Source organism: Thermobia domestica, chromosome 4 (genome assembly GCF_964235325.1).
Source record: "Thermobia domestica chromosome 4, izTheDome1.hap1.1, whole genome shotgun sequence".
NCBI lineage: Eukaryota > Metazoa > Arthropoda > Insecta > Zygentoma > Lepismatidae > Thermobia > Thermobia domestica.
This window is the reverse complement of record NC_137457.1, coordinates 202,185,465-202,212,705: the sequence shown is the minus strand read 5'-3', so window position 1 is coordinate 202,212,705 and position 27,241 is coordinate 202,185,465. Positions and strand designations below refer to the sequence as shown.

Here is a 27,241-nt window from a genome sequence, read left to right as displayed (position 1 = left end):
TGCCTCTAACAGCTTGACAGCATTTATGGGATTAATTCGCCTCATGATACCAATGTACACTTTACACTCTAACCCACAACCGAAGACTCCAAAAGAAGGCCTCCTACTGTAACTATACTCTTCACACAACTAGAGTAAGTGTTTATTCGTGCATTTACAATATGGCACCGTAGAATGGCGCTAGTGGACAACAGCCGTATTTTGCATGGCAATGACTCATACTACTATTTTTGGAATAAGCGATTTATAATCTAAGCACAGTTTCGTGCGGTTCTGAGTGTTCGAGATCACACACATCCCTTGTGAGATGGAAATGTAGATCTATTCTACTGTTGCAAAGAAATCTAGTAACACTATGCACATAACAGATCTATCCCACTGTTGTTGCATATATTACTAAACAAAGGTATGGGATGCATGATTATAATCTATTAATATATATATTCCTCTAGTACTCTTTGCTTCCCCATTCACTCACTATTTTCGTTTAGGTTAACATACAAATATCACTGTTCGACTTTTGTCGAAAGATTTCATTGTTCCAAAGTATCTTCAAAAATAAGACACTTTTCAAATATACAATTCCAACTCATATATTTAACTCATAATTCTAAAACTGCTGTGCTTCTACCTCTAATATGCAGTAAGGCATAAAAATATATAATTTGCAAGAGCATTAATTCAACGTGATTAATGAAAGCAAAGGTGCTGTCGTGGCTAAAATTTCGACCAAACTTTTTGCGGTGTTTTTGCAAACACCCTGTACGTCCACGACAAGTTCTCCCTTGCATAACTTACGAGAATGTGTTTAAATCAATTGTTATGTGAGTATCGCCCAGGCTTATTCTCAAACTTCTTCATTTACGAATCCAGTGGAACAACTTTATTTCTTAAAAACCTCTTGTAAGGACGATAGGTATTCAGAGATGTCTGTCGCATTTCCGTTTCAGACACCCTACCCAATTCTAGCGACCAACTACGAGACGATAAGATTATTTTTTCTCTCTCTCTCTCTTTTCCCCTTTTGAAATAACTTCTCTGTTTTACGGTGAATCATCAGTCTGATATTAATGTTACCAAATCTTCTTAGAATCTTACTTCTGATATTACTCCAGATTCTATATTTAGCGCTGCCTTCATACTTTCGCAGCTGCTAGACTGACCTTTGAACCGATCACTTGTATAGACTTATGTCACCCTTTTTCTTGTATAATGTTATGTAATCTTAACTGGTTTTAGTTGGACCCATGTCTGTATTTATTTTCTTTTGTGAAGGTGTGTGCATTTTGGAAACTCTATAGATATCAGAATCGTCGCGCGCCTATCATAAGTAGCATGAGATCACCTTTAGCCAATCAGAATTCACCAAGTGTTCCAAACCATTACATCATTTACATCCAATCAGCTTCTAAAGAAATTTTTCTAATTATTGCACAATCTGGTGTAAGATTGACACACCCAAGCTCGAAACATAAAACCTCGGGAATGATCTCTCTAGAGGTTCATTACCTCCGAACGACGCGGTGAGCACGTAATCCGTGCTCTCTCTTCCCTCGTAGGGAGACAGTCCCCTGCACTTCCTGCAGAGTGACCTCTCCTGGTCCTAGTGTAGTGAATAGTGAAGAACTAACGACTCGAAAGTGCTGCGTCAATAAGGCGGATGACCGTTATCACGCCCCCGTCATACATCCAACTCTAATTATGGTTGGACTTAAGTAAGTACTTTTAACAGCTCGCTACGCTTATTTACTATCGTCCTAGTTATTCTGTATTTACTTCGCCCTACTTTCATGGAAATGTTTCCTGATGTCTCCCCTTCTAAGATGCCACACCGAGAACTGAAAATCATGTATTTGTAAAAACCTGTGATCTTTAACTTCAATCTTAATTAGTGATTTAATAATGATCCTTTTTAATGTTTCATATTATGGTCTGTAGAGAAACTGAACTCTGATAATAAATCAACCGTAACACAATCGTAGTATTTTCATATTATTATTACTACAACAGACCAATAGAAAAAAAACTCTCTTTAGATATAGAGAGACGCCTCCACTCGGACCACACACTGCGATTAAGTGGTAAGTCACCTTACGGTGGATCATCGTGAGAGTGAATCTACAAGTAGTCTAGATCGTAGTCCTGTTAGCTCCTGGGGACTCCCGTCCCCTTCGAGGGACTGCCATTGAGCCAGGTACGTCATGATCCTGTCTCGACTGAGACGCTTGTTGCTGACCTCTTCTCTACATCCACCTACAGGTAAGAACTAACATCTTTCAGCCAATCCGCTCGGGCTATCAACTATCGCTCCTAGTTTTCCAACTTCAAGAGATTACTGTAGTGAGTGAGTTAATTACGTCACCTGTGACTAATTCGTATAATTTGATTTGTAGTAGTGTTGTGTGTCGCCAGTGAATAGTGTAAGAGAGCTTTGGTAGGAAAGTGCCTCTTAGTGTAAATCATGTGTTCCTTATTCTTTTGTTCATCTCGACGAACCGTCTTTCTACCCTTGCGGCTTTTCAATATGGTATTTGTAATGTAGTAATTCATCTAACCAAGGTGAGTCGCTTCCTCAATTGGCTTAATACTTAATACGTAAATGAATACTCTTTAAGCCCTAGTAAATTAATTAATTGAGTTAAACTGATCATTGGTTCTAATCGTTTGGTCGTTCAACTATTCTCCAGCTGTAATTGCCCATTTGTTTGAACCCTCTCAATGCTAACGAGCTTATTGTTTAGTCCGCCCCTCGTGATGTAATCATTAATATCGGGATGTGTTTGAACTCCCTACTTTTGATGTACAAAACCTGGAAGTGTTTCTTATCGCCACTAGTGTGGCCCCACCTTAATTATAGATATTATTAGGTATTTAATTAGCTACACCGTATTCATGTGTATAAGTTGACATCACGGCGGACAGTTAAATGCTAAGTATCTTTCTGTAATATTGTAACATAACCTCTGTCGGGATAATGATTCATTGCGCCACTCTTAGATTGAACGACCCCTTCTCTTGCTGAGGCCGTAGCCTCAGGCTTAGTATCATAAGTCACACCGCTCCGTGTTCAGACCACTGCTATCGGTGTGATCCAGAGAACTATTTATTTATTCGTATTGATTGTGTTTATTGCTTTGGCACTGTCCCAGGAACCTCGTAATATTTTGTGAGATTGAGGAAGCGACTTTTGCCTTTTACGCAAGGATAGGAGTAGCCTTATTAAGATCAGAATGTTATCCGAAAAGTCCTACCGGTGGTTTCGCTTGAACTCGCCCCCTTACGGGTTCTCGACGCCACAGTGCGGTCAGAAGGCAACATGTTTAACGACAACTAAACGCGGGTGCTACTTGTGCAGACACATAAATATATCAAATGCATGGGTTATATTGGTTATTTCCCAACATGTGACTTACGTGAGTTTACAAAATAACTGTGTGTAGCCACATTGGTCAAACATTAATACAAAATGAAATATAGGCTAAAAATACACTGTTCTTTGTTCATAATTATGGACACGTGCATCGAAATGACATAACTTTTTGATTTGATTGAACAAAAATCGTAGTTTAAAAAGCAAAGTCCCAATATACTGAAGAAAAATTAATAAAGTTTTATGTGAGAATAAAGTTCAAAAATTATGGTAATTAATCAACAAAAAATTAGGTTTCAAAAAGGCAATATCATAATAGAATTGGTCATGACAATGAAATCACTTCAGCTTTCTGCTTCTCACTAAAGTGATACACAGAGACACTCGTGCTCTGTACGCTATCTATCTATCTAGACCGGCCGAGGTACAGCATTGTAAGTAACGCAACAAAGCTTCATATCACATATTCACTCGTGGACATGCTACACAAAGGCCTCTCCAACGTTATGATTGAATCAGATGGAAAATGCGTTTAGGGCTCTCACAGAAACATTTCTTCTCTCCCTGTGTCTCGACTTGGCCGTCCCGCCTCTGGTCAATATGCAGTCGGCTTTAACGAGAAATTTGATCACTTTACAGTTCCGCTGTTCTATGCAGGCCTACCCTATGGTCAGTGGCTAAATACGTTTAGAAATGAAGCCATGAAACTGTCAACCGTTAGTGCTGAACTACTGTATAAAGAAGAAGAGATAAGTTGATAACAGTGCAACACTTTGATTACATTATGCGTATTTACCGAATATTCTGTATTGCGTTATTCAACATGTTTGCTTTCAGATGTTATGAAACATATGTATGATATAAAGATATATTTGAGCCTCTTCTCCTTTTTCGAAATTTACACTTTCCCCTAACACGCAAAACCCACATTTTTTATTAATGTTACAGTGTTCCGAAACTTTGCAATACAATTGTTGTGATATTATGCAACCATATTTACACTAGAGAATGTATGGTTCCCTATAAATATGGGCATTTCATAGTCTAGCTCCAAAGATTATCATCAGATCCTAAACTAAAGAATATGGGACCACTGGAAAGCTATATTCCTTAAAACTCGCCTATGTTGAAGTTATGCCAGAACATACATATAAACGTTTTGAAAATCTCCTTTTTTGTTTGAACTCGATTGAAAAGAACTATTTAATATTTTAGTACAGACTTTATTAAATGTCTGTACTGCTTCCAAATAAAAATGCGTTCACTACAAATTAATTATTAACTTCTTATTGCTCTAAAGTTAAACTTGACCAACATTTTTGTTTCATAATTTATCATTCGAAAGTGATGATGTCAAGTTAAATAATGAGGTTCGTTCCTCATTGCAAAACAACTAAGTTACAATCTTCCAAACGATGGGTGTAAAATATTGAAACCAGAAGTTGAAGGTTAAGGGCAGAAATAAAATAGGTTCTTATGATGCTAAATGCAAGAGAGAGAACGGCAAATTGAGTTTAAATTCCCGGAGAGTTAAGGTGATTTCGAGAGATTTGGAAAGTCTAACGTGCCCAAATGAAGACGGATGATATTTTCCTCAACGTTAGCTCTTTATTTAATGATATTTTCGTTTTTGTTTTGTTTATTTATTTTTTTGAGTTTAATGTCCCATGAATATGCATCGAAGCTAAAAGAGGTGGTGATGATTAATCGGGAGAACTCCTAGGAAAACTCACGAGCACGGTGTTTGTCCAACACAAAATCTATTTGGTGCAAGCCGGGGTCAATCCAGGGACTTCACATACAAGAAGTGAAGCTCTATAACAGCCCCCGCGTCCTGCTTAGCGACCTATTATATCCAAATACTAGAATTTCATTTACTTTTCATTATACTAGACTGTCGCTAATCTGGCCATTCCTTGCACATATGGGTGCCGGATTCGCGGAAGTGCCGGATTATTGAGAGGGTTGGTAGTTTAAACACATAGGGACTATACAGGCTGTACTTTATTTATACAAAGACGCTGTATATTCATTTACATAGAAAATTTAGTCGTTTAGTGTGTACATATACAGTAGTATCAGTCACTATGAAACGACACGAATTTTTAGTTCTAGCAATGTTGATACGCGAGGTCAAGCGTAACGTGTTTCCTTTTAGAAGCCACAGTATGTAACTTAACTGTAAGAATGTCACAATTTCTAATACGTATGTATAGCATTGTTTAACATTTTTTTACTAACAACATTGTTGCACACAATAATTTATTGTCATGCGCGTGATTTCTGATTGAGCGGCTAGAGGTAGGATGTGGGCTGAACTACTGAGAGGTCGGACTATCGAGGCCGGATTAGCGAGAGTCTAGTGTAGTTCACTGTGAAACAATCTTTGCGCTCTTCTGAATCTTAATAAATGAGTGCCTCTCTTCTCTATTTCGAAATTAGAGCAATGATTCGTTGTGGATCTACACTGTCTTTGTCCTTCAACGTACTGATTTATACACGAAATTATTTTTCTGGTTTCTTTAAAATGAATGAAAATTTTAATAAGGTGATTTTATGCATTTTTCCTTCGATTTCAGTTAAATATATCTTATTTTTCAAAAATGAATTTTATTATGCATGGTGTTAACGAACTATAATGATAAACTCTAACAGCTGATTTAACACGTCAAAATAAAAGAAATAGATTTTATGGACTTCTGGGGAAAAGCGCATAGTTTCAGAGTTATGGCTGTCCAAAATTGTGCAAAAGTTAACTTACAACATACGCTGTTTCAAATTCGGGAAACCGTGGAGTGCCGGCCCATATCAGCGTAAAGGAAGTCATACATACCCAATCCAAAATGCATATTTCATCAATGTGCAAAGGATTCCTTGCAGGGTATAATACCCAGACATGCTATCAGCAGAATCCTTATAAATGTTCTGTTTTGAAGTTTGGTCCAAAGTAGGCAAAAGATAAGCCTTCACAACAATGGATAGGGAATATTTTGGCAGGAAATTGTAAGTGTTAGAGACCGGTCCCTTGGGTTCGGAATAACACGTGCTTTCTTTGACGCTTATGCGTGAAAAAAAGCATATACCGTGACAAACCACCTCACAGCACGCGTTATTCCGAATACGAGGGACTATGGAAAAGTGATAGTAGGTAGTATTTTTTTTTACGAATATATAAACACAAATTACTAGCATTAACTATACGTGTTTTTGCACTAACATGTAAACGATTAATTACTAGCACTAACTAGACTATATAACAAACTCACCCACATCCATGCCCTTTAAGATTAGTTGCTACAGTGTGGCGCCTACGATTTGTCCAGAAGCATGCTTACTCCATATTGAAATTACAACGAAATACTTTTAGAGATCTAACTTTACCTAAGATAAGAAAAAAGTGTTACAGTAAAGAATATGAACCCGAAATTGCTTCGATTCAGAATAATTGTGTTTGAAATCAAGGAGCAACGGACGATAAGTAATTTGAATATTGCTCTTCTGGAAAAAATCCTGTAGGCTTCTCTAGCGACGTTATACAACAGATTAAGTCTGAAAAGGTAATTCGCGAAGTGTCCCCTCGGGATTCGTGTAAAACTGATTTAAATACAAAGTTCTCCATAGCTCAATGTATATTGTACTAATTTTAGCCATTTAAGGGTTATTTGCATATTTATGGACCTTCATATATCCGGAATTCAATCATACACTACTATAACGCTCGGACACAAATTGTTTTTAGTTTCTTTAGATGCAAATGGGCATGAATGTGAGCATATGCAAAACAAATTGGTTCAAGTACTGCTTCTCTGACACATGTTACCCACATCGGCCGCCATCTTGAATCCACCATATTGGATTCAACTTTCGATTTTTCAAATGGGAATAAGTTCAAGTGATACATTAAATTCATGTACAATTTTCTCGGAAATTCACTGGTGTAGTTAATTTTAGTGTAGCTTCTACCGTTTGGAAGGCATTGCATGTTAAATCTTTCCAAGCACTTCGCGAATAGACATTGCAGAGTAATATCAATTACGCTTACGTTTTTGATGTTGACAATTCAAAAGAATTTCTAACTGGAAAAGTACTGTAGTTATAAACAGATTCCATACAACATTGATGTCATAATCTTATTATATTTCTGTGAATGATTGTTACTACTTCCATGTTATACTATAACAAGGAAGTATTGTATTACGGTCAAAATGTCTAATGTAATTCTAGATACGACCAGATTTGGGTGAAGACCTACCATTTCCGTATTTACGTCTGTGTATCTGCATATAAGTATGTTTAGAGAATATTTCGTCAATGATAAATCACGCAAAAGATTACACATACACACGGGGTCGTGCACAACTTTCTATTTGGTTGAATATTCTTGAAGTGCTGACATTTAACATGCAATACTTTGCAAATGGTACAAGTTACCATAAAACTCACTACATCAATGAATTTCCGAGAAAATTTTATATGAATTTGATGTACCACACGTACCTATTCCCATTTGAAAAACCGAAAGTTGAATTCAATATGGCGGATCCAAGATGGCGGCCGATGTGGATAACACGTTTCAGAGAAGCAGTACTTAATCCAATTTGTTTTTCATATACCCACATTCATGTTCAGTTGCATCTAAAGAAACTAAAAGCAATTTTGTGACCGAGCGTTATAGTAGTGTATCATTGAATTCCAGATATATGAAAGCCCATGAATATGCAAATTACCCGTATGGGCCACTAAAATTAGTACAATACGCATTGGGCCGCGGAGAACTTTGCATTTAAATCAATTTTACATGAATCCCGAGGGGACACTTCGCGAATGTACCTACCTTCTAAGAGAAAGGCATATAGTCCGATTTATGTTTAATAGACTACATTTCTACTAGTATAATCTACCGGAACGTAGCAAAATTACGTAGTGGATGCTCGTTAAATAACAAAAACAGGAGTCTATTATGCAATTTTGATCATGTATTTTATAAAACATTTTTTCTTATCTTAGGAAGTGCTTTCAGGTCTGAAAATTGCAGCCATTCAATAACACACTTTATATTAAAAAAAAAAAAATGCGATCACTAAACTTACCACTTGGTAGAGTGGAAATCATTTTGGCGGCGACTATCTCCTTACACCACACCATAAGCATCAGCTTAAACAGTTCCTCAAGACTATCCTTCAGAGAAGTTTCCTGGGAACTTACATCTGCAGAGACCAATAACGCAAACATAAACATCACATTTCGGAGAATGGTGAGAGGGTGAGATAAGAAAGTATGTGGTTCACATATATATTTAGATTTTGGAGGAGGAAGAAAATACATATTTTTCTGCAATACTCACTTGACACGGTTCGCAGGATATTTTGTTTCGTTTCACGACCAAGCTGTTATAAAATATTGAATATATTTTATATGTGTTCATAATTTATTTGAGTTAAAAAAAGATATTAAAATGTTGTAATTTAAAAGAATACGTGGAAAATGATTATTGCTTTTGCGGAAAGAGCTAGTTGCGATCATGAAGTCAAAATTGACTGTCACTTGTAATGCATAAGCGAAACAACCTACTTGTTGTACAGGAATTAGGCCTAAAATGGCATACCTCTTTTTATTATTGATTTTCCTTAAAAGCTGTAACGCAAATTACCGAATCAAAGGTAAATTAATTGTTGCCCGTATATATATCGGCAATGTCTCGACGCTTCAGAAGAAATAATAAAAATTATTTGCGTAAGAAAACAAATTTGAATTCAGTATGCCATTTTAGGCCTCCACGTGGGTAAAATGGCATACTAATAATTGTTACAGCCAAAGATGTGAAATATACAATTGAAAACATTTGTATTTGATTTCTAAACTTCCCAGAACAATATTAGCTTTTCTAAATAATGTACTACAACTCAATAAATAATATGAGCTGAGAAGTTTCATATTAAGATATAATGAAAATCATTTTAGGATAGATATGAGAATAGACAAAAGTATTTAAAAGAATGGTTAATTGAATACAATATTTTAAACGAGTTATATCAGCTTTACCCAACCTTTTTTCACAGTCCAGCGTAGTCTTTGTGAGCCCACTCCCAACAGGTCATGCACTGAAGCCAGTCTTCTTCTGGACGAAACAATGAATACATTTCATTACAATATAGACAAGGGGATAATCATCATTATCATCGCTTAACACCAGTCCTTCATATTCATCTTCCACATCAAAAGTTTTCTTAACTTTCTTTACACAGATGTTTTCCGGAGATTCAATTTCTTTTCTTCGGCTTCTTCTTTCTATCATTTAAATTGGGGCTTTCGGTAAGAAGAGTGAATTGTTCTGTTCCTTTTCTTCTCTGTTTCGTTTTCTGGTGAGAAACACTTAGAATTGGAGAGATCTGATCATACTAGCTATTTTGCCCGGAGGGAAGGTATGCCATTTTACCCTTGGTACCATATTTACATTTTATTGATTTTCACTTCTTACTCAAGGCGTATTTGCCGGTTTCTGCTCTAACACGTTTCTCTGTAAATATGTCGTTATGTGTAACAGTAGTTTACATATTGCTACAACACGATTTCTTAAAGAAATAAACAGGTTTATCAACAATCAAAAAACAATTTAACCACTTACTTTTCAAAATTATTTTCCCTTTATGCAGTGGATAGCTCATTCGTGTCCGCATTTACACAAATTCAGTGCTGCCACAGTAGCTTTCAGCACACGTGTTCTCAGCGTTGCCAAATGTACAATTCCACTAGAATCCACGCTATGCCATTTTATCCTGGCATGTCATTTTAGACGCAATTACTCTACTAGACTGTATCCCGCATATTTTTTCTGTTTTTTAAAAGAAAACTTTCTGATAAGTTTCAAGCAAATTAACGACTCATGATCATCTCCGTAACCACCGCAGCTTCGGAGAGAGGAACACAATATACACGACGTTTTCGAAGCATGCACCATTATATGTGTCTAAAGAACTGATCGTTGTATTACCGGCATAAGATGAATTGTTTGTATATTTAATATTAGAAACTTACCACAACCATATTTTAAACTTATACTGTGAATGTTGCAGATAAGACTTAATGTAAAGTCAATTTCCAGACTCAGCTCTCGAAGATATTACTGTAAATTTCTGTATTGGTTCAATCTTTAAAAAAATATGCTATACGTATATCTTCTGCAGTACATTTGGGTTTCTTTGGAATCGAATACCAATGATAGGCCTACTTTGCGATCCTCTACACTAGAAACTTACATGACTGTTTTAGATTAAAATGACCACCTACTAGCTTCCTACATTAAGACACATTCCTGTCACACATTTTTATTAATTACTTTCAAAATCTCAGGTAAAATCGTCTAAATAATATGGTGTCTGCTAGATATCAGTGTATTTTACGTACCAAAAATAAACGTGTATTTGCAGCATGGGTGCCCAGAATGTACACTGAGAAAAAAAGGACTAGGATTTCCGTGTGGATACATCGTATTTACGCGGGAAGGCTAAGTCATACAAGGGAGAAAACTTAAAACTGACGAACAGGGATAAAAGGGGCGTGACTTTTTAGATGGTTTTTGCGTGGCTTTCATCACTGACGTAGCACAATACGTCACGAGATTGACAGAGATCCTCTCAGTCGAAGTCCCTTGCACTTCCACAATGGTCAGAATCCGACTCAGGAAATATTCCCTACATTCTACACGTTGGAGCCAACTGCTCAGCTGACGAGGGAAGGAAGTCTTGGGAGAAAGAATCCTGCGGAAATTGTGGACAGGAGGCCGTGAAAACTCGGCGAAGACCTCTTTTGTCCCATGTGCTCGCAAATTTCGGCTTCTAAAGACAACAGGCAGGGGGAGGGAGAAGTTGGCACTTGCTTGCAGGGGGTAATGCTCAAAACCGGTTTTAGACTTCCAGCATCAAGTGCCCATCAGCCTACGATACGATTTCCGCTACACATAGATGAGTCAGTTCGAGCTGTTCAAACTATGCGAAGCAACGTTGCCAGACTGTACAATAATTATCAAAACATACGATAATTTTGAGCTTCGGTTGATAGAAAATAATAATTATAGAACGTACGATAATTTTAGAGTTGAATAGAATAAACATTTTCCAATTGTATTTTCTTTGTGCTTAAGGAAGAACAGCTTTTTGCGGAGATGGACAGGAACAAAAATATCGACTGTAAAACGAAAGAGCAAACAAAATGATATTTTCCTTTTTGAATCCCCAACTGCTTCAGCGGACAAATCTCAGGTCAGCAAGATGAGCATAAAATCACAGTGAAACTCGGTTTTCTTTTTGGTGGGCGAGGAGAACAAGGGAATTGATGATCCTAACTGCTTTTTCACTTTTTCCTACCATTATACAGCTTTATAAGTCATGTGTGAAACATATATACATACATACAGTGGTGTATTTAGGGGGGGCTTCCAGGCTTAAGACACCCGAAATCTTACTTACTATAGTAAAGCATATGAAATATCTTGCAGAATTTTCACATTTTCAGGCAAAGCCCCCCCGAAACAAAATCATAAATACGCCACTTCATACATACATACATACATACATACATACATACATACATATATATACAGTACAACCCCTCAAATCCGAACTAATTGAGGCTGAAGCGTGTTCGGATTTCGGGGGGTTCGGATTACCCGGGAAATAATATTACGTACTTATTTCGTCACTGAATTGGCGGTAAAACAACGACTGAGGTCAGACAGGGTGACCCAGTGGTCGAAATGGCAGTGACCTTGACTGGGGGGTGTACACTGATGTCCAAAATGATAGTCGCATATCTATAACTGTCTTCTTGTAAGAATATAATTAGATAATGATTTTGAATAATCATTAAGTCTAAAAATGTTAAAACCTTTTAAAAAAACTAAATTTGTGTGATTTTTTTTCATTTTCCAGCTGTAGTTATTTTTTTCTCCTGAGAACGTGTTCGGATTTGCCGGGTTTTCGGATTTTCGGGGTTCGGAAATGAGAGGTTGTACTGTATATATATATATATATATATATATATATATATATATATATATATACTTTGTGTGTGCACGAAAAATACGATAATTTCTTCTGATTTTCGATAATTTTTAGATATTGTGATGATAAATTTGTTTGTGTAATTTGGCAACGCTGCCGCGAAGAGAAAATAAGCGTAACTACATTTTACCCCCCCCCCCGTAAGGTAATACCCAAGACTCCCCGATCTATGATCAACATTTTTCGTAGTAGAATCGTAGATAATTTAATTATAACTAGGGCTAGGATGTATATAATTTTGACCTTTTTTTATTTGGTAAGTAACAAAATAAAAGGGGACCGCGGTGGCCAGTGGTAGAGCGTTCACCTCTAGTGCATAGGGTCCTTGGTTCGATCCCAGCTCGCAGCAAGTTAGCTTTGTGGTGTACGTGGGTTTTCCAGAGGTTCTCCCCTTTCCTCCCACTCTCTTCATTCCATCATTTAATTCATTTCTCATCATCACCGTCTCCTTTAGCCTAACCATCATAGGGGCGTAAAACTTAAAAGATTTCATTTCATTTCAAAATAACGACGTGTTGGTTTCGGAAACATAACAAAACTCATTAACCATCCATGTAATGAAAGAAATAACGCTCTTGACCTTCCATCCTAAAAGTATTTTTGGCATTTTTGCTGTTTTTGATGGACTGGATATTTTATTTCCTTTTTGGAGCTTTTTGCACGTTTTTCGAGCTTTTCAATTTTTCTTTTAAAAATAAGAACGCTGCTACAATTTCTCTATTGTTTCTGCACAAGTTGAGATAACATTCTCTATATCGATAGGTATCCGGACAAAGGTAATATGTCCATTTTTCTTCGAAAATCAGATTTTAACTTATATGAATAATGTCCGAAGTGCTTTTGCATTTGTAGCACATTACATAAAAACTAAAGAACCTCCAGTAAATATTCCATTAACAAAAACAAAGTTTTTCATGAACCACACTGATTTATGAGATGCCTTGAATGTTGGGTTCTGCAAAAATTAAAGCATGAACATATCACCTTAGTCCAATTACCCATCGACATGTAAAACTTGCACTACAGTTCAACAATGATTTCTCGTGTGAACTTATAATTTGTTCCGCTGTATCAAACATATTATAAAAGTATTGCGTAGGTATAATTTTACGTTGCAAGGTGACGTACTTTAATTCAAACTTATTTTGATGTATTTGTAGTAAATTTCAGCTAAGATATAATGAAAATAGCATATTTTAGTATAATATTTGACGTCATAATAGGCTCTTTTTAGTGCAGTTTCCACGACGTTTACGACAAGCCTTTTGTGCGTGTTTTTTGTTTATCGTATTTTTTTAAGGGTGAGTCGAAATTATAGCAAAGCTCTGAGCCCTAATTATATAAAAAAGACTGCTATATCTGTGATGTGTAAATGCATACAGTCACTAAAAATTCATGAAATGGAAACCGCTATGTTGCACATTTTATTCAATACATGCATTGTTTGCGTTTCCGAAAACAGGATTAATCTTTTAGTTTTGCGGCATAGTTGTTACGCCCATGGTGACTGTAGATCGGTTTACATTTCACCAGAAGGCTGTGGTGAAAGGGAATTTGTTACAAAGCCCGCAGCTCCAAACCCACTCTCGAGGCTATAGCTTTCTGTATTTTTTTTTTTTTTAATTATTTATTTCCTTTCCAACTCCACTTCCCCGGTTGTGAGATCGCCGAAGAACCCAGACCCAGAAATATCTCCAAAAGATAATCACTATTGGGTTAGGCATTATTTTTTGTACACTCATGTCCAAAATTATTGTCGCATGTCTATAAATATGTAGTTATAGGAATATATTTTGATAACGAATTCGCCCGGTATTTCTTATAATGTTAATATGTGTACAATCGGCAAAGACATGTATGTGGCAAATTTCATGTCAGAAGAGCAATAAATAAGAACAATAAAACGAAAATAAAACTTTTTTGTCCATTTAGCAACATTTTGTTTTACTCATTCTAATATCCGTATTTATAATTCTTTTCCTGTGAAATTCACCACAAATATACATTTCACGATTATACACATAATATCAGTATTAAAAGTACCCAGCAAAATCATTATCAAATTATATTCTTACAAGAAGGCAATTATAGATATTCGACAAATCATTTTGGACATGAGTGTACCTTGGTACAAGTAAAAGGTACTGACTCAAATTTTTATTGGGTACAGGTATTAGGTAATAGCTAGCCAAAGTACCCAAGATAGGTACCGTACAGGTACTGATCAAAGTACCTAAGATACTATTCTAGGTACAAGATCCTACCCAATTATCTCCCTATCTGAAATAAAAATGATAACAGAATTCGTCAAATTTTACATATTTGATAAAAATAATTCAGGAAAAAGAATATACTTATGGATTCTACATATTTATTTATTTATTTATTTATTGTAACAACACAATAGGCATTCTGCCTATTTACAGTGTTTATATATGGTAAATGACATTATATTTTCTACAGAAAAATACATAATTTTTTAGTGTTTCAGTAATTCAGCTTATCAGGTTACAAATTGTATTCCTAAACACTCTTTCAGATATATTGAACTGGAATGTCAAACGAAGTGACAATCCTTCCGAAGTTTCACTAAACGGGTGTCAATTTGCACTAAACAAAAGTTCAAAAGAACTTGTTTTGTGTGAGAGAGGAATAACCTTCCGAAGTTTGTCGTATAGATCTTGTAAGAACCCGTATATTATTGCTAATTTAGCTTCCTTCAAGTATAAATGCAATAGAAATGAGACAGTTCTAAGGGCCAAAATATGCTACACTAAACAACAAAAACATTTGTCATTAGGTGAATAATGGTAGAAACACATAGGAAAAATACATGCAAACATATATATATGTTTCTGAAATTTGTAGGAAACGTTCACTATGCAATACAATATTAATAAGTTTAAAGTGTTCCTATCTTTCTCCACATTTCGTTTTTTAAGTTTCATAACACCTTAAAAACAATTTAATAAATTATATGTACATGTATAGAGTGTTACAATACCAACGTGAAAAACCTTTGGGCAAGGGCGCCGATTTTTCTGTAAATTTGGGGGGCCCAAGGTATATATATGAAGATTTTAAGACAAATTGCACTCAAATTATATCAAATATTGTATATTCATAATTACAATAGGGGGCCCAAGTGAGTTTTGGGGGCCCTAGTTCCCCCAGGATCGACGCCCTTGCCTTTGGGGCTTATTACGGTAACCAAAACAAGAAAAACGTCCCGCAAAGAATACCCGAATAATCTGCCAAGCAAAGATGCGTTCTTTTTGAAATCCCTTGCGCACACAATGTGGAGTTCTGAAAGTTTTTTTTTTTTTTTTTTAATAGAAAAGATATTACTTCGACGGTGATTTATGAAACTGCACTGTCTACGATGGGTAGTTTTTAAAAATATAATTAGGCCTCTAAAGTTTATTTTCCGACACATTCGACATCTTATAGCTCCGAAACTAGTTTCACTAAGCAAAAGTTCAGAAAGGATTTTTCGTGTGTCCGGAATAACATCCCGAAAATTGTTGTGTAGGTTTTGTTACACCCTGTAGGTGTTAAAGAAAAAGTCATTAACTGCAATGTTTGTTGATTTTAAGTTATTTGTTATATTGGATAATTTTCAGTATAAACTTCGTGTTGATCATCGAGATTTGCTAATAGTTGGAGGTTGAGACAGATGTAGTTGATGACCAGTAGCGTACCCAGGAATTTATTTCGGGGAGGGTTCAAACTAAATATGAAGCTATTTTATATTAAAATTGCTAAAATTGCCCCTAAAATTAGGCTAAATTTTTAAAAAGTCGAAATTTCGGGGGGGGGTCCGGACCCTCGTGTCCCCCCCCTTCCGTACGTCCCTGTTGATGACTTCTTCAGCATGAAGTTTATGCTAAAAATGATTCAGTATAAGAAATAACTTAAAATCACAAAATTACAGTTAATGACTTTTTCCTTAAGGTGGACGATATTACTAATTTAGCTTCCTTCAAGTACAAGTCACATAGAAATGAGGTAATTCTAACAAAATAAGCAACATATGCTATATTAGAACCAAACAACAATAATAATATTGAATCATTAGTTTAACAATATGACAAACATATACACTAACCAGTAAGGTTCTTGAAATTAGTCTACAGAAAACGTTTACTATGCAATGCAGTAAGAATAATTACGCACGTTCGTATCAACATTTTTTTAAAATAAGGATTTCTTATCTTTCTGTATAAAGCACTATAATACTTCAGGGAGAACTTACATGATACAAGGGTAAGTCATAAGTCTTGTAATATTCTGGTACACGATAATTTGAATACTTTATTTGAAAATAATGCTCTCAACAGGCCGGGTCAAGCCAAGGTACAAGCCGACCCGACCCGTGCCCGAGATGGTCTGTCCTGACCCGTTTGAGAGCACTATTTGAAAAAGAAAAACTAATGAGCGTTTCTTTTCTACAAAGTGGGTTTTGGATTTAGATTTGCAGCAGCAAAATCATTATCACCACAATTTCCTCTGGTGGATAAAATTGGAACTAATTTGCATTTTTACACATCCTTCTGCATGTTCCCAACTATACTCCTACCAAGTTTTGTTCTATTACAACTTCTGGTAACTCCTCCAGAGCCTTAAAAGCAATTATACTTTATGTGGAAAACAAGCCAATATTTCTAACAAGGGAGGCATCTTTAGCTCAAGGTTTTTTCCTTTGGTTTTGATGTCTTTATTTTTTTTTTTTCTGTTTTGGGTTTGGATTATTCTTGGGGGATTTCGGATTTGCATTGACCATGTGTGTCTCGGATCAACAAGTTCTGGTAAGACACTCAACGTAAAATTGTAGCTGTTTTTCCATATTCTTCATCCAGAATTCATAATCCCTTTGAATATATTTGATTTTATCACTTTTCTATGTCCATAGAGCGAACATACAATACCTCCTCGTTGCATCATGGAGTTGTTCCTGCACTTGGTAGCATGCGCGCCGACTACGTGGGTGCTGCGGAGTCCCAGCACCCACATAAATAATCTTGTGGTGAGCCGCATCCACAAGAGTTTGTTTGAACCCGGGTTTGAACCCGTTTCTCTTGCGTGTTACCGACTGAACTAGGGCAGCCCCAATTTATAGTACCGTTATGTTTCACTTTATCACAGCACAGCCCTTTATGACTGTTCATAAAAGATTTTAACTAAAAGGAAATCAATCAAATGTAGACTATACTGAGACTCCCTGATAACACGTCCCGCCATTGATATGCACGTATATAAATTTTGGAGAGTCGGCGCCGTTGCTTGGTAGTGGTAACTGTGGCTGGTGTTAGGTAGAATATACTGTGTATTACTGCAGTGTTACGTATAAAACTGTGTTATTATATTTATGTCTGTAAATTTCTGCCTTCGGGTTAATTCGAAGTTTCTATTCTTTTCTTTTCTTTTTTTCTTTTTTGTTTTTCTTTTCTTTTTTCTTTTTCTTTTTTTTGTAGCCCCTTGAAGTTCGAATTAAATAGAGTGTACTTTATTATCTGTATTTTGTAGCAAGCAGCTCACATGATATAGATCTATAAATTTCTGCATTTTCTTCGTTCGGCGGGAAATACCGACGTGAAATTTCATGTCTTTGAACGGAGAATTTGGGTTCACGAATCTGGTAACATCCAAGGTTATTGCTTCCACAGTTGCTATCAGAGCGAACCGAAGCTCTTTGAAAAATTACTTTTGTTTTAAGCTTGTCAATGGCAATTTTTGTCTAAATACAAAAGAACCTGATTGGGAAGAAACGAAAGCCACTATATGAAGAGAGCGACCAACATAAGAATAAATTATGTAATATATATAGGGTGAATCTGAAAGATGTGCACAAACTCCGGGAGGTGATTCGTGACATCAAAAGAAGACAAAAACTTGCCTCTTGCATATTGTCGAATTCCGCGCCGTGTGAGAGTGACAAGGGTGCCAACTTGGAATCAGAACTCGAATTCTGACAATTGGAAAAGAACAGAAAAATGTGCACATACTTCGGGAGATTTTTCGTGACACCACAAGGATACAAAAAGTCCTCTTGCATGTTCTCGAATTTCGCGTCATGTACGAGTGACAGGGGTGCCTACTTGGAATCAAAGTCGAATCCTGACAATTGGAACTGAATAGAAAGATGTGTACAGCGTACACGACGCGAAATTCGACAACATGCAACAGAATTTTGTGTCTTCTTTTAATGTCACGAATAACCTCCCGAAGTACGTGTACATCTTTCTGATACGTTCCAATTGTCACGATTCGATTTTCGATTCCATATTGGCACCCCTGTCACTCTTACGCAACGCAGAATTCGAGAACATGCAAGAAGATTTTTTAAAATCTTCTTTTGATGTCATGAATCACCTTTCGGAGTTTCTGCACATCTTTCAGGTTCACCCTGTATATATTATTAGAATAGATTTATAGAATGAAAATTATAAACGAAATATATTATTAGTATATATATATATATATACACACAATATTATCTTTGCATGTTCTCTCATCTCCATTGTTGCAGAATGAACACTTTTTCTTACTTTGGACTTGCTTCTGCGCTCATGTAGATACATTCCTACTTTCTTCCTCGGCTTCATGTTGGGGACTTCATTGCTCTTGAAATGCACACGTCAAAAATTATAACAGCTGTTAACACAATACAAAAATCACGCTGCTTTTCTTTGCCAGCAGACGTCGCTTGTGGATCTTCCCTTGCGAACTATTTTATTGTATCCCTCCGAGTTCAACTGTGGGTGGGGCTTAGGGCCTGTCGGACTTTAAGCACAAGGTGTCGCTACAGTGCAGAGAAATTTTAACCTATTACAAGGGTTTTGTCTTCCACGTACAGTATCAATATATCGAAACTTACTTTACAAGTTATATGCGAATATGAAGTGCAAAGAACAATGCACAATTCCTTCAGAACGGTTTTCCATTAGCATGTAGGGTTCTGGAGATAATTGCATGTGAAAATGACGTTTTTTCCCCATTTTTATATCTAATTTACTCATTAAAAATGAGTTTTTGAATATTTGTTCTGAAGGATTTGTGCCGACATGTTTTGTGAAGAATATAAAAAAAAAACTCGACAGTTCTATCTTTAGTCGTAACTGAAAAATCTGTTCAAAGCGGAAGGTCTGTACTGTGCGTTTTTCGGGAGGTATGGAGTCCTAAAAATACAGCAGGTGGGAACACCATGCGAAGTCTGGAGTTCGGCGTCGAACTAGACTCGCTGTGATTGGATAATTTTATTCACATGATTGATTTCGTGTTAAAAACTATTACTCTCGTAAGGTAGGGAGTCACAGATTTAGAAAGAACCAAGGGGGGACACTCGTAGGAAGGTAGTAACAACATTATATACCTAAGTTACCACCGTCGGAATGGGTATGGCGTTAATTCTAGATTTGAAATGGTGGTCCCACAATACAACATTTTCGCTGGACGGTGGTGTAGATCGTACTACTGATGAAACAACATTACTTAATGTGGTGACACGCGTAACCTGGTAAAAACAGCATTTACATGTCGACTGGATTATACATTTTTCTCCGTGTAGGTATCTTTACTTCGATGTCTGACAACAAAATATACAATACTTGTATATTTAAGTGGAAAATAATTTGATAAACTAGCTTATTATTATTGTTATTATTACTCTCATTTCAAGTTCTTTATTTACTGTCCCGTAATTAAGTCACCTACACAATAAAAATCTTCGATAATTTCATTTAAAACATATTCAGACTTAATTATCCCGTCGTCCGTATAAGTGGAAGTTAATGACCCTTTAATTAATATCCACCAACCCTCAAGCAATACACATAGATTGAACAAAATAAACATATTGCTGCGCATTAGTTAATGAACAACCTTAACAGCTCAACGATCTAAAATAAATATTGAATCTTCCCTACAACATCGGACAAGATGCGTGATTGTACAGAAGTATGAAGCACTATCCTTCTTGTCTTCACATATTCTCAGTTTATATTTCTATGGTTCTAAACCGAGATGCTAAAATTCAAGCGACCATTCAATATCAGTTAAACCGTGTCCCAAAAGTGCGGAAACCCTTTTCTTAATTTATTATACAAAAACTACAAGTGATATAGCTGTCCTGTATGTGTCATATGAAAGAATGTCTCAAATGATTTTAATTTTTATTTTTCAGGCAATGCTTGTAGTTCCCACATTCACCCGCAGTTGGCGTCGACGTCGTCGTGTTTTAAACATGGCGACTTCTGGTGCAGAGCGTGCTTTCTGTGTGTTGGAGTTCGATAAAAACAGCATTCATTGTTCCCACAAATGCAAGAAGATGCTGACAATTTCTTGTTCAAGTAGGACGGGTCCCCACCCCATTATCATCACGACGTTCGTGAATTCCTGAACAATAAGTTACCTCAACGCTGGATGGGACGAGCAGGGAAAATGATCAGTATTTCGACACATGGCCTCCAAAATCCCCAGGTCTAACTCCCTTTCACTTCATCTTACGGGGATACATAGAACATACGTAGTAGAAAATGGATCGATCTGGCTCATACAAGGCCAACTCAGGAGCCCCTGGGAAATCGAGCATCGTGAACCGTCAACCCACGGTCTTTTACGACCTTCATTTTAGGGGTGTATTTGTTCCCTTTTATGAGCACTTTTTAGGGGGTGTACTCGTTCCCTATTATGAGCACATTTTTAGGGGTGAACTCTTTCCCTTTTATGAGCATATTTTCCAACCCCTATTTGAACTTAGCATGAGACTACGAACACACAGCAGAGCGGAGAATACATAAGACTACGTTTCCACCCCTATTTGAACATAGCACAGCTAATAAAAGAGTATGGCTCATTTTTCAACCCCTATTTTACCATAGCAGAGAATACGAAACATAGCAGGGGTGTATTCATTCCCTTTTATGAACATTTTTTTTCAACCCCTATTTTTAACGTGTATTTGTTTCCTTTTTCCACCCCTTATTTTTTATCATAGCAGAGTAGGGGTGTATTCATTTCCACCACTATTTGAACAGTCCATTTTAAGGGTGTACTCGTTCTCTTTTATTAGCATATTTTCCAACCCCTATTTGAACATAACAGATAACACATAACAGAAAATATGAAACTTAACAGGGGTGTACTCGTTTCAACCCCTATTTTAATTACGAACACACAGCAGAGCGGAGAACACATAGCACAGCTAATAAAAGAGTATGACTCTTTAATCACACAGAGAGTACGAAACATAGTGAACATTAAGGGGTGTATTCGTTCCCTTTTATAAGCATCGTTTCCAACCCCTATTTGAACATAGCATGAGACTACGAACACACAGCAGAACATAAGACTACGGGGGTGTATTCGTTATGAGCATATTTTCCAACCCCTATTCCAACATACAGATAACACATAGCAGACATAAGACTACGGGGGTGTATTCGTTCCACCTCTATTTGAACATAGCACAGCTAATAAAAGAGTATGACTCTTTAATCACACAGAGACTACAAAACATAGCGAAGATTAAACATAGTCCATTTTAGTGGTGTATTTTTTTCCTTTTATGAGCACTTTTCCAACCCTTATTTTAACATAGCACATATTACATAAGACTACGAAACATAACAGGGGTTTATTCGTTCAACCCCTATTTAAACATAGCAGAAATTACACAACTATTTAACCTAGTAGAGTTGTATTCGTTCTCTATTTTAACATAACATAGCAGGGGTGTACTCCTTCCAACCCCTATAGCAAAGATCCTTTTAAGGAGTGAACTTGTTCTAACCTCTATTTGAATATAGCAGAGATTATTTTCTTTTTACGGGGAGACAATATTTAAAGATTGCAAAGGAATGCAAACTTCCGTGTTTTATTATCAGTTACGTAATAACTTCCTCCACATGTGGATAATTCTCATTACGTCATTCATCCGGATTTTAAAAAACATTGTGCTAGTTTTTTCCTTAACAGACAATATTGATTTAATAGTATATGTTGATCGCTCGCGGTATGATTTGTCATTCAACGATAGGACTAAAGAAGGGGAAACCCCGACCGCGACTCGATGATATCATCTCTATTGCGCAATATTACGCAATGCAATCACAAAGGTTTGTGTTGATCGCTCGCGATCTGTCTTGTCATTCAAACCCTGACCGTGACTCGGTGACATCATCCCTATTGCGCAATATTGCGCAATGCAATTACAAAGGTATAGAAGACTAATCGAGAAGTTCTTTTTTAATCAGTTCCTTGTTGGTGTTTAAAGTGTAAACTTCTTATCATTGAAGTTATGATTTTTTTGTGTGTGTCTTTTTTTAGTTGCCTATAGGTAAGACATTTTATAACAATAATATCATATTATAAAAACTCACTTCTGAACTATCATAGTAACATTGTGTTATTAAAACAATGGCAACAAAAAAGGTTAAACCAAATACTATTAATTTACCAACTGATACTCTATTTAATAATAATTTGAAAAAATTCATTTTAAAATGTGATAGTGTTTTAAATATGGATAGTGGATGCTTTTTAAATAATAAAAGAAAAGACTGTTTAGATATATTAAAACAGGAACAACATAATACATCTTTTAAAGTAAATTTTTCTTTGGCTACAACTTTTGTAAAACCAGTAGATTTAGAAACAGGTAGATTCTTTGTAAATAGTGGTAACGAAATTATTTTACCGAGTACAGATGTGAATGCTATAATTGAAAAACTATTTAATAAAATTTTAGTTGAATAAGAAAACAGAGCAATTAAGAAATCAGGGTGGTCTCTATGCTCTCAACCTAACCATCTCTTAGAAATTAAAATCAGTAAATATGATCCACTGTCCGCATCATCTTACATAAAATTGCCTCAATGGATTTTATCTAAAAAATGTGTTATAAATATTCAAAATAACGATAATAGATGTTTTATGTATTGCATTCTAGCTGCATTACATCCTGTAAAAGATCATCCACATCGTGTAAATAATTACATACAATATATTAATACTTTATTACCGTTATTTGAAAAAACGAATATAAAATTCCATGTTGAAGTAGCACACATAAGCAAATTTGAACATATGTATAATTCCGTATTTACTAAGGAACAAATTTCTATTAATATATATGGCATTAATTATGATAATGAAACAATTTTTCCGTTACGTATAAGCGAAAACACAGCTGTAGGTAAACATATTGATTTATTATATTTAAACTCTCATTATTGTTTAATTACAAATTTAAATGGTTTAGTTAGACATCAATTAAGTACTCATCAAGCATTTATTTGTAGACGATGTTTAGTATCTTTTTATAACACATCAAAATTAGATGAACATGAGAAATTATGTAAAGAACACACTCCAACCAAAATTAACATGCCGAAACAAGGAGATGTTTTAAAATTTCGAAAACTAAAATTGTTATTAGAGAATGATGTCATAATAGTTGCAGATTTCGAAACTTTATTAAAACCTATACATAAACAAATTGGATCTAATACAAAACAAATTCAGGAACATATACCATGTAGTTTTAGTTATATTGTGTGTTGGAGTAACAAATATATAAAATCAGATTTAGTTATTTATCGTGGAGAAAATGTATCGATTAATTTTATGTCTGCTATGGAGAAGAAGTTAAGAAAAATAATAAATATATTAGATCAACAAAAAACAATAATACCATTAAATAGTTCTCAGTTACAGGAGTATAATCTATCCACTGAATGCTCTGTTTGCGATAGTAAATATATGAGTAACAATAGAAAAGTTAAACATCATAACCAATTAACTGGAAAATATATTGCCACAGTGTGCAATAATTGTAATTTGCAAATTAAACGTCAGAGTAATTTTATCTCTGTATTCTTCCATAATTTATCTGCCTATGATGCACATTTATTCGTGAAAGAACTAAGTTGCACACCTGGCAATATATCTGTAATTGCAGAAAGTACTGAGAAATACATCACATTCTCCAAACATTTTAATTTTAATGATAGACCTATTGAGTTACGTTTTGTAGACTTATATAAATTTCTTTCGTACAGTCTCGAAAATTTGGTGTCAAAATTAAAACCTGAGCAATTCGTATATACAAAGCAATATTTTTCCGACGATAAGTTTCCTTTAATTCTCCGTAACGGAATTTATTTTTATGAATACATAACAAATTTAGATACATTTAAAGAAACTGAATTACGTGGAAGAGAGGCGTTTAATAGCAAATTGAACGGAACACAAATTTCCGAGACCGACTATCAATATGTAAAACTGATTTGGCGTGTGTTTAAGTGTCAAAATTTACGGGACTACCATGATCTATATTTAAAATGTGATGTACTTCTCACAGCAGATGTATTGGAAAATTTTCGAAAGACGTGTTTAAATGCTTTTAGTATTGACCCAATTAATTGTTTTACTGCACCTGGTTTGGCATGGCAAGCCATGTTATATAAAACAAAAGTTGAACTTGAAATTTTACCAGATATCAATATGTATATGTTTGTAGAAAAATCGATTCGTGGAGGCATCACACAAGCTGTATTAAGGTATGCCAAAGCTAATAATCCCTACGTACATGATTTTGATGCGGAAAAAATCTTCTTTACTGTATATTGACATGAACAATCTGTACGGACTATCAATGATTGATTATTTACCATATGGTGGTTTTCGGTGGGAAGACAAAATTGACAATTGGCAAGACAAGAATAAAATTATTAATTGGCCCACTGATAGTGAATGTTTTTTTTTCTACAAGTGGACTTAGAGTATCCAAATTATTTACACGAATACCAATCTGATTTTCCGTGTGCTCCCACTAATGAAATTCGACCGAATGGTAAATACTCAAAATTACTATTAACACTTAAATCGAAGTCGAATTATATCTTGCATTATAGAGTATTACAATTTTATTTAAAACAAGATTTAATACTGGTAAAAGTACATAAAATATTATGGTTTCGTCAATCTAAATGGCTTGCATCTTATATAGAAGAAAATACTGAGAGTCGTGCAAATGCTACAATTGAATTTGAAAAAGATTTCTATAATTTATTAAACAATTCTGTATACGGAAAGACAATGGAGAATGTACGAAAACGCATTGATATAAAATTAATTAATAATGAAAAAAGTGTAAAAAAATTAGTAGCGCAAGATCAGTTTCAAAATTGGGTAAAATTAGGAGACAATCTTGCATTATTCCATATGTTAAAAAAATCTGTAACTCTAAATAAACCGATCTATGTAGGAGCTACAGTTTTAGAATTATCAAAATTAACAATGTATGAATTGCATTATAATATAATGACACCTCGATATGGAGATAAGATTAGTATTACTTACATGGATACTGACTCTTTCATTTACTACATTAAAACCGACGATATTTATAAAGATATAAAAGACATGAAAGAGTATTTTGATACTTCTAATTATGCGGAAAATCATGCTTTATATAACACAAAAAATAAACACGTTTTGGGTAAAATGAAAGATGAATTAAGTGGAGTTCCTATCATTGAATATGTTGGTTTACGAAAAAAAAATTATGCAATAAAAACTGATGAAAATAAAGAATTGAAAAAATGTAAAGGGATCAAGAAAAATGTAGTTAAAGAACAAATTACGTTTGACGATTATAAATCATGTATATTTCAAAAAGAAACGATTCATAAAACACAATTTGAAATTGAAAGTAAATATCACAATTTAACAACAAATCACGTAACAAAATTAGCGTTAGATCCGTATGATGACAAAAGAAAAATTTTAAATTGTAATATACATACTGTTCCTTGGGGGTATCATAATAAAGATTTAACATGTGAGATTTGTATATTGTAATATGATATTTTAGTTTTTGTATATATATTAGTGTAATAGTATTGATAAACAAAATATGTCACAATCAGTTCGAGAACAAATAGTTGCAGAATTACATAAAGGTGCAAGACGAAACTATCCTCGAATACCCGTTATAACGAAAGGAATTCATGATTTATGGCAAGCTGATTTAGTTGAAATGAATAGTGGAAAATTGAAAGGTCTAGCAAACATTAATCGAAATTTCAAATATTTATTAACTGTGATAGATACATTCTCTAAATATGCTTGGGCTATTCCTGTGAAAAATAAAACTGGGAAAGAAATTACAGAAGCATTTATAACAGCACTGAGAAAAACAAACAAAAACCCCAAATTTTTACAAACTGACAGGGGTCGAGAATTTTATAATTCAGAGTTTCAGAGGGCGATGAACCAAAATAACATTAAACATTATTCCACGTACAGTGATGTGAAAGCAAGTATTATTGAAAGATTTAATAGAACATTACGTAATTTAATGTGGAGACAATTTACACTGCAGGGAAATTATAAATGGATTGGCATTCTGCCGGAATTACTAAATAAATATAATAATACTATTCATTCCACTATTAAAATGAAACCTATCGACGCTATTAAAAAAGAAAATGAAAAACATCTATTGACAAACATCTATTGTAAAAAGTTTTCTGTGGTAAAGAAAAAGTAAATGTAAGGTAGGTGAATATGTAAGAATTAGTAAACTTAAGCGTCCTGGTTTTGATAGTTTTACACGCAATTGGAGTACAGAAATTTTTCGAATTGCTAAAGTTTTCTTCACTAATCCTCCAACATATCACTTAGTAGACTCAAATAATAAATCTATTGAAGGAAGATTTTACGGACACGAATTACAATTAACGAAATTTCCAAAAACATATTTAATTGAAAAAGTTTTGCGAAAGAAAAATAATAAGGCCTATGTGAA

At 35.0% G+C, this 27,241-nt stretch overlaps 1 protein-coding gene across 1 annotated transcript in view; it reads right to left on the bottom strand.

Moving 5' to 3' along the window:
• Positions 1–27,241, bottom strand: part of LOC145683014 (uncharacterized) — an 832,861-nt gene that overhangs the window by 97,229 nt on the left and 708,391 nt on the right. The window contains exon 12 of the mRNA XM_081754367.1: positions 8,461–8,577. Within this exon, the coding sequence (XP_081610493.1) occupies positions 8,461–8,577 (117 nt within the window). The remainder of the gene's footprint in view (positions 1–8,460; positions 8,578–27,241) is intronic.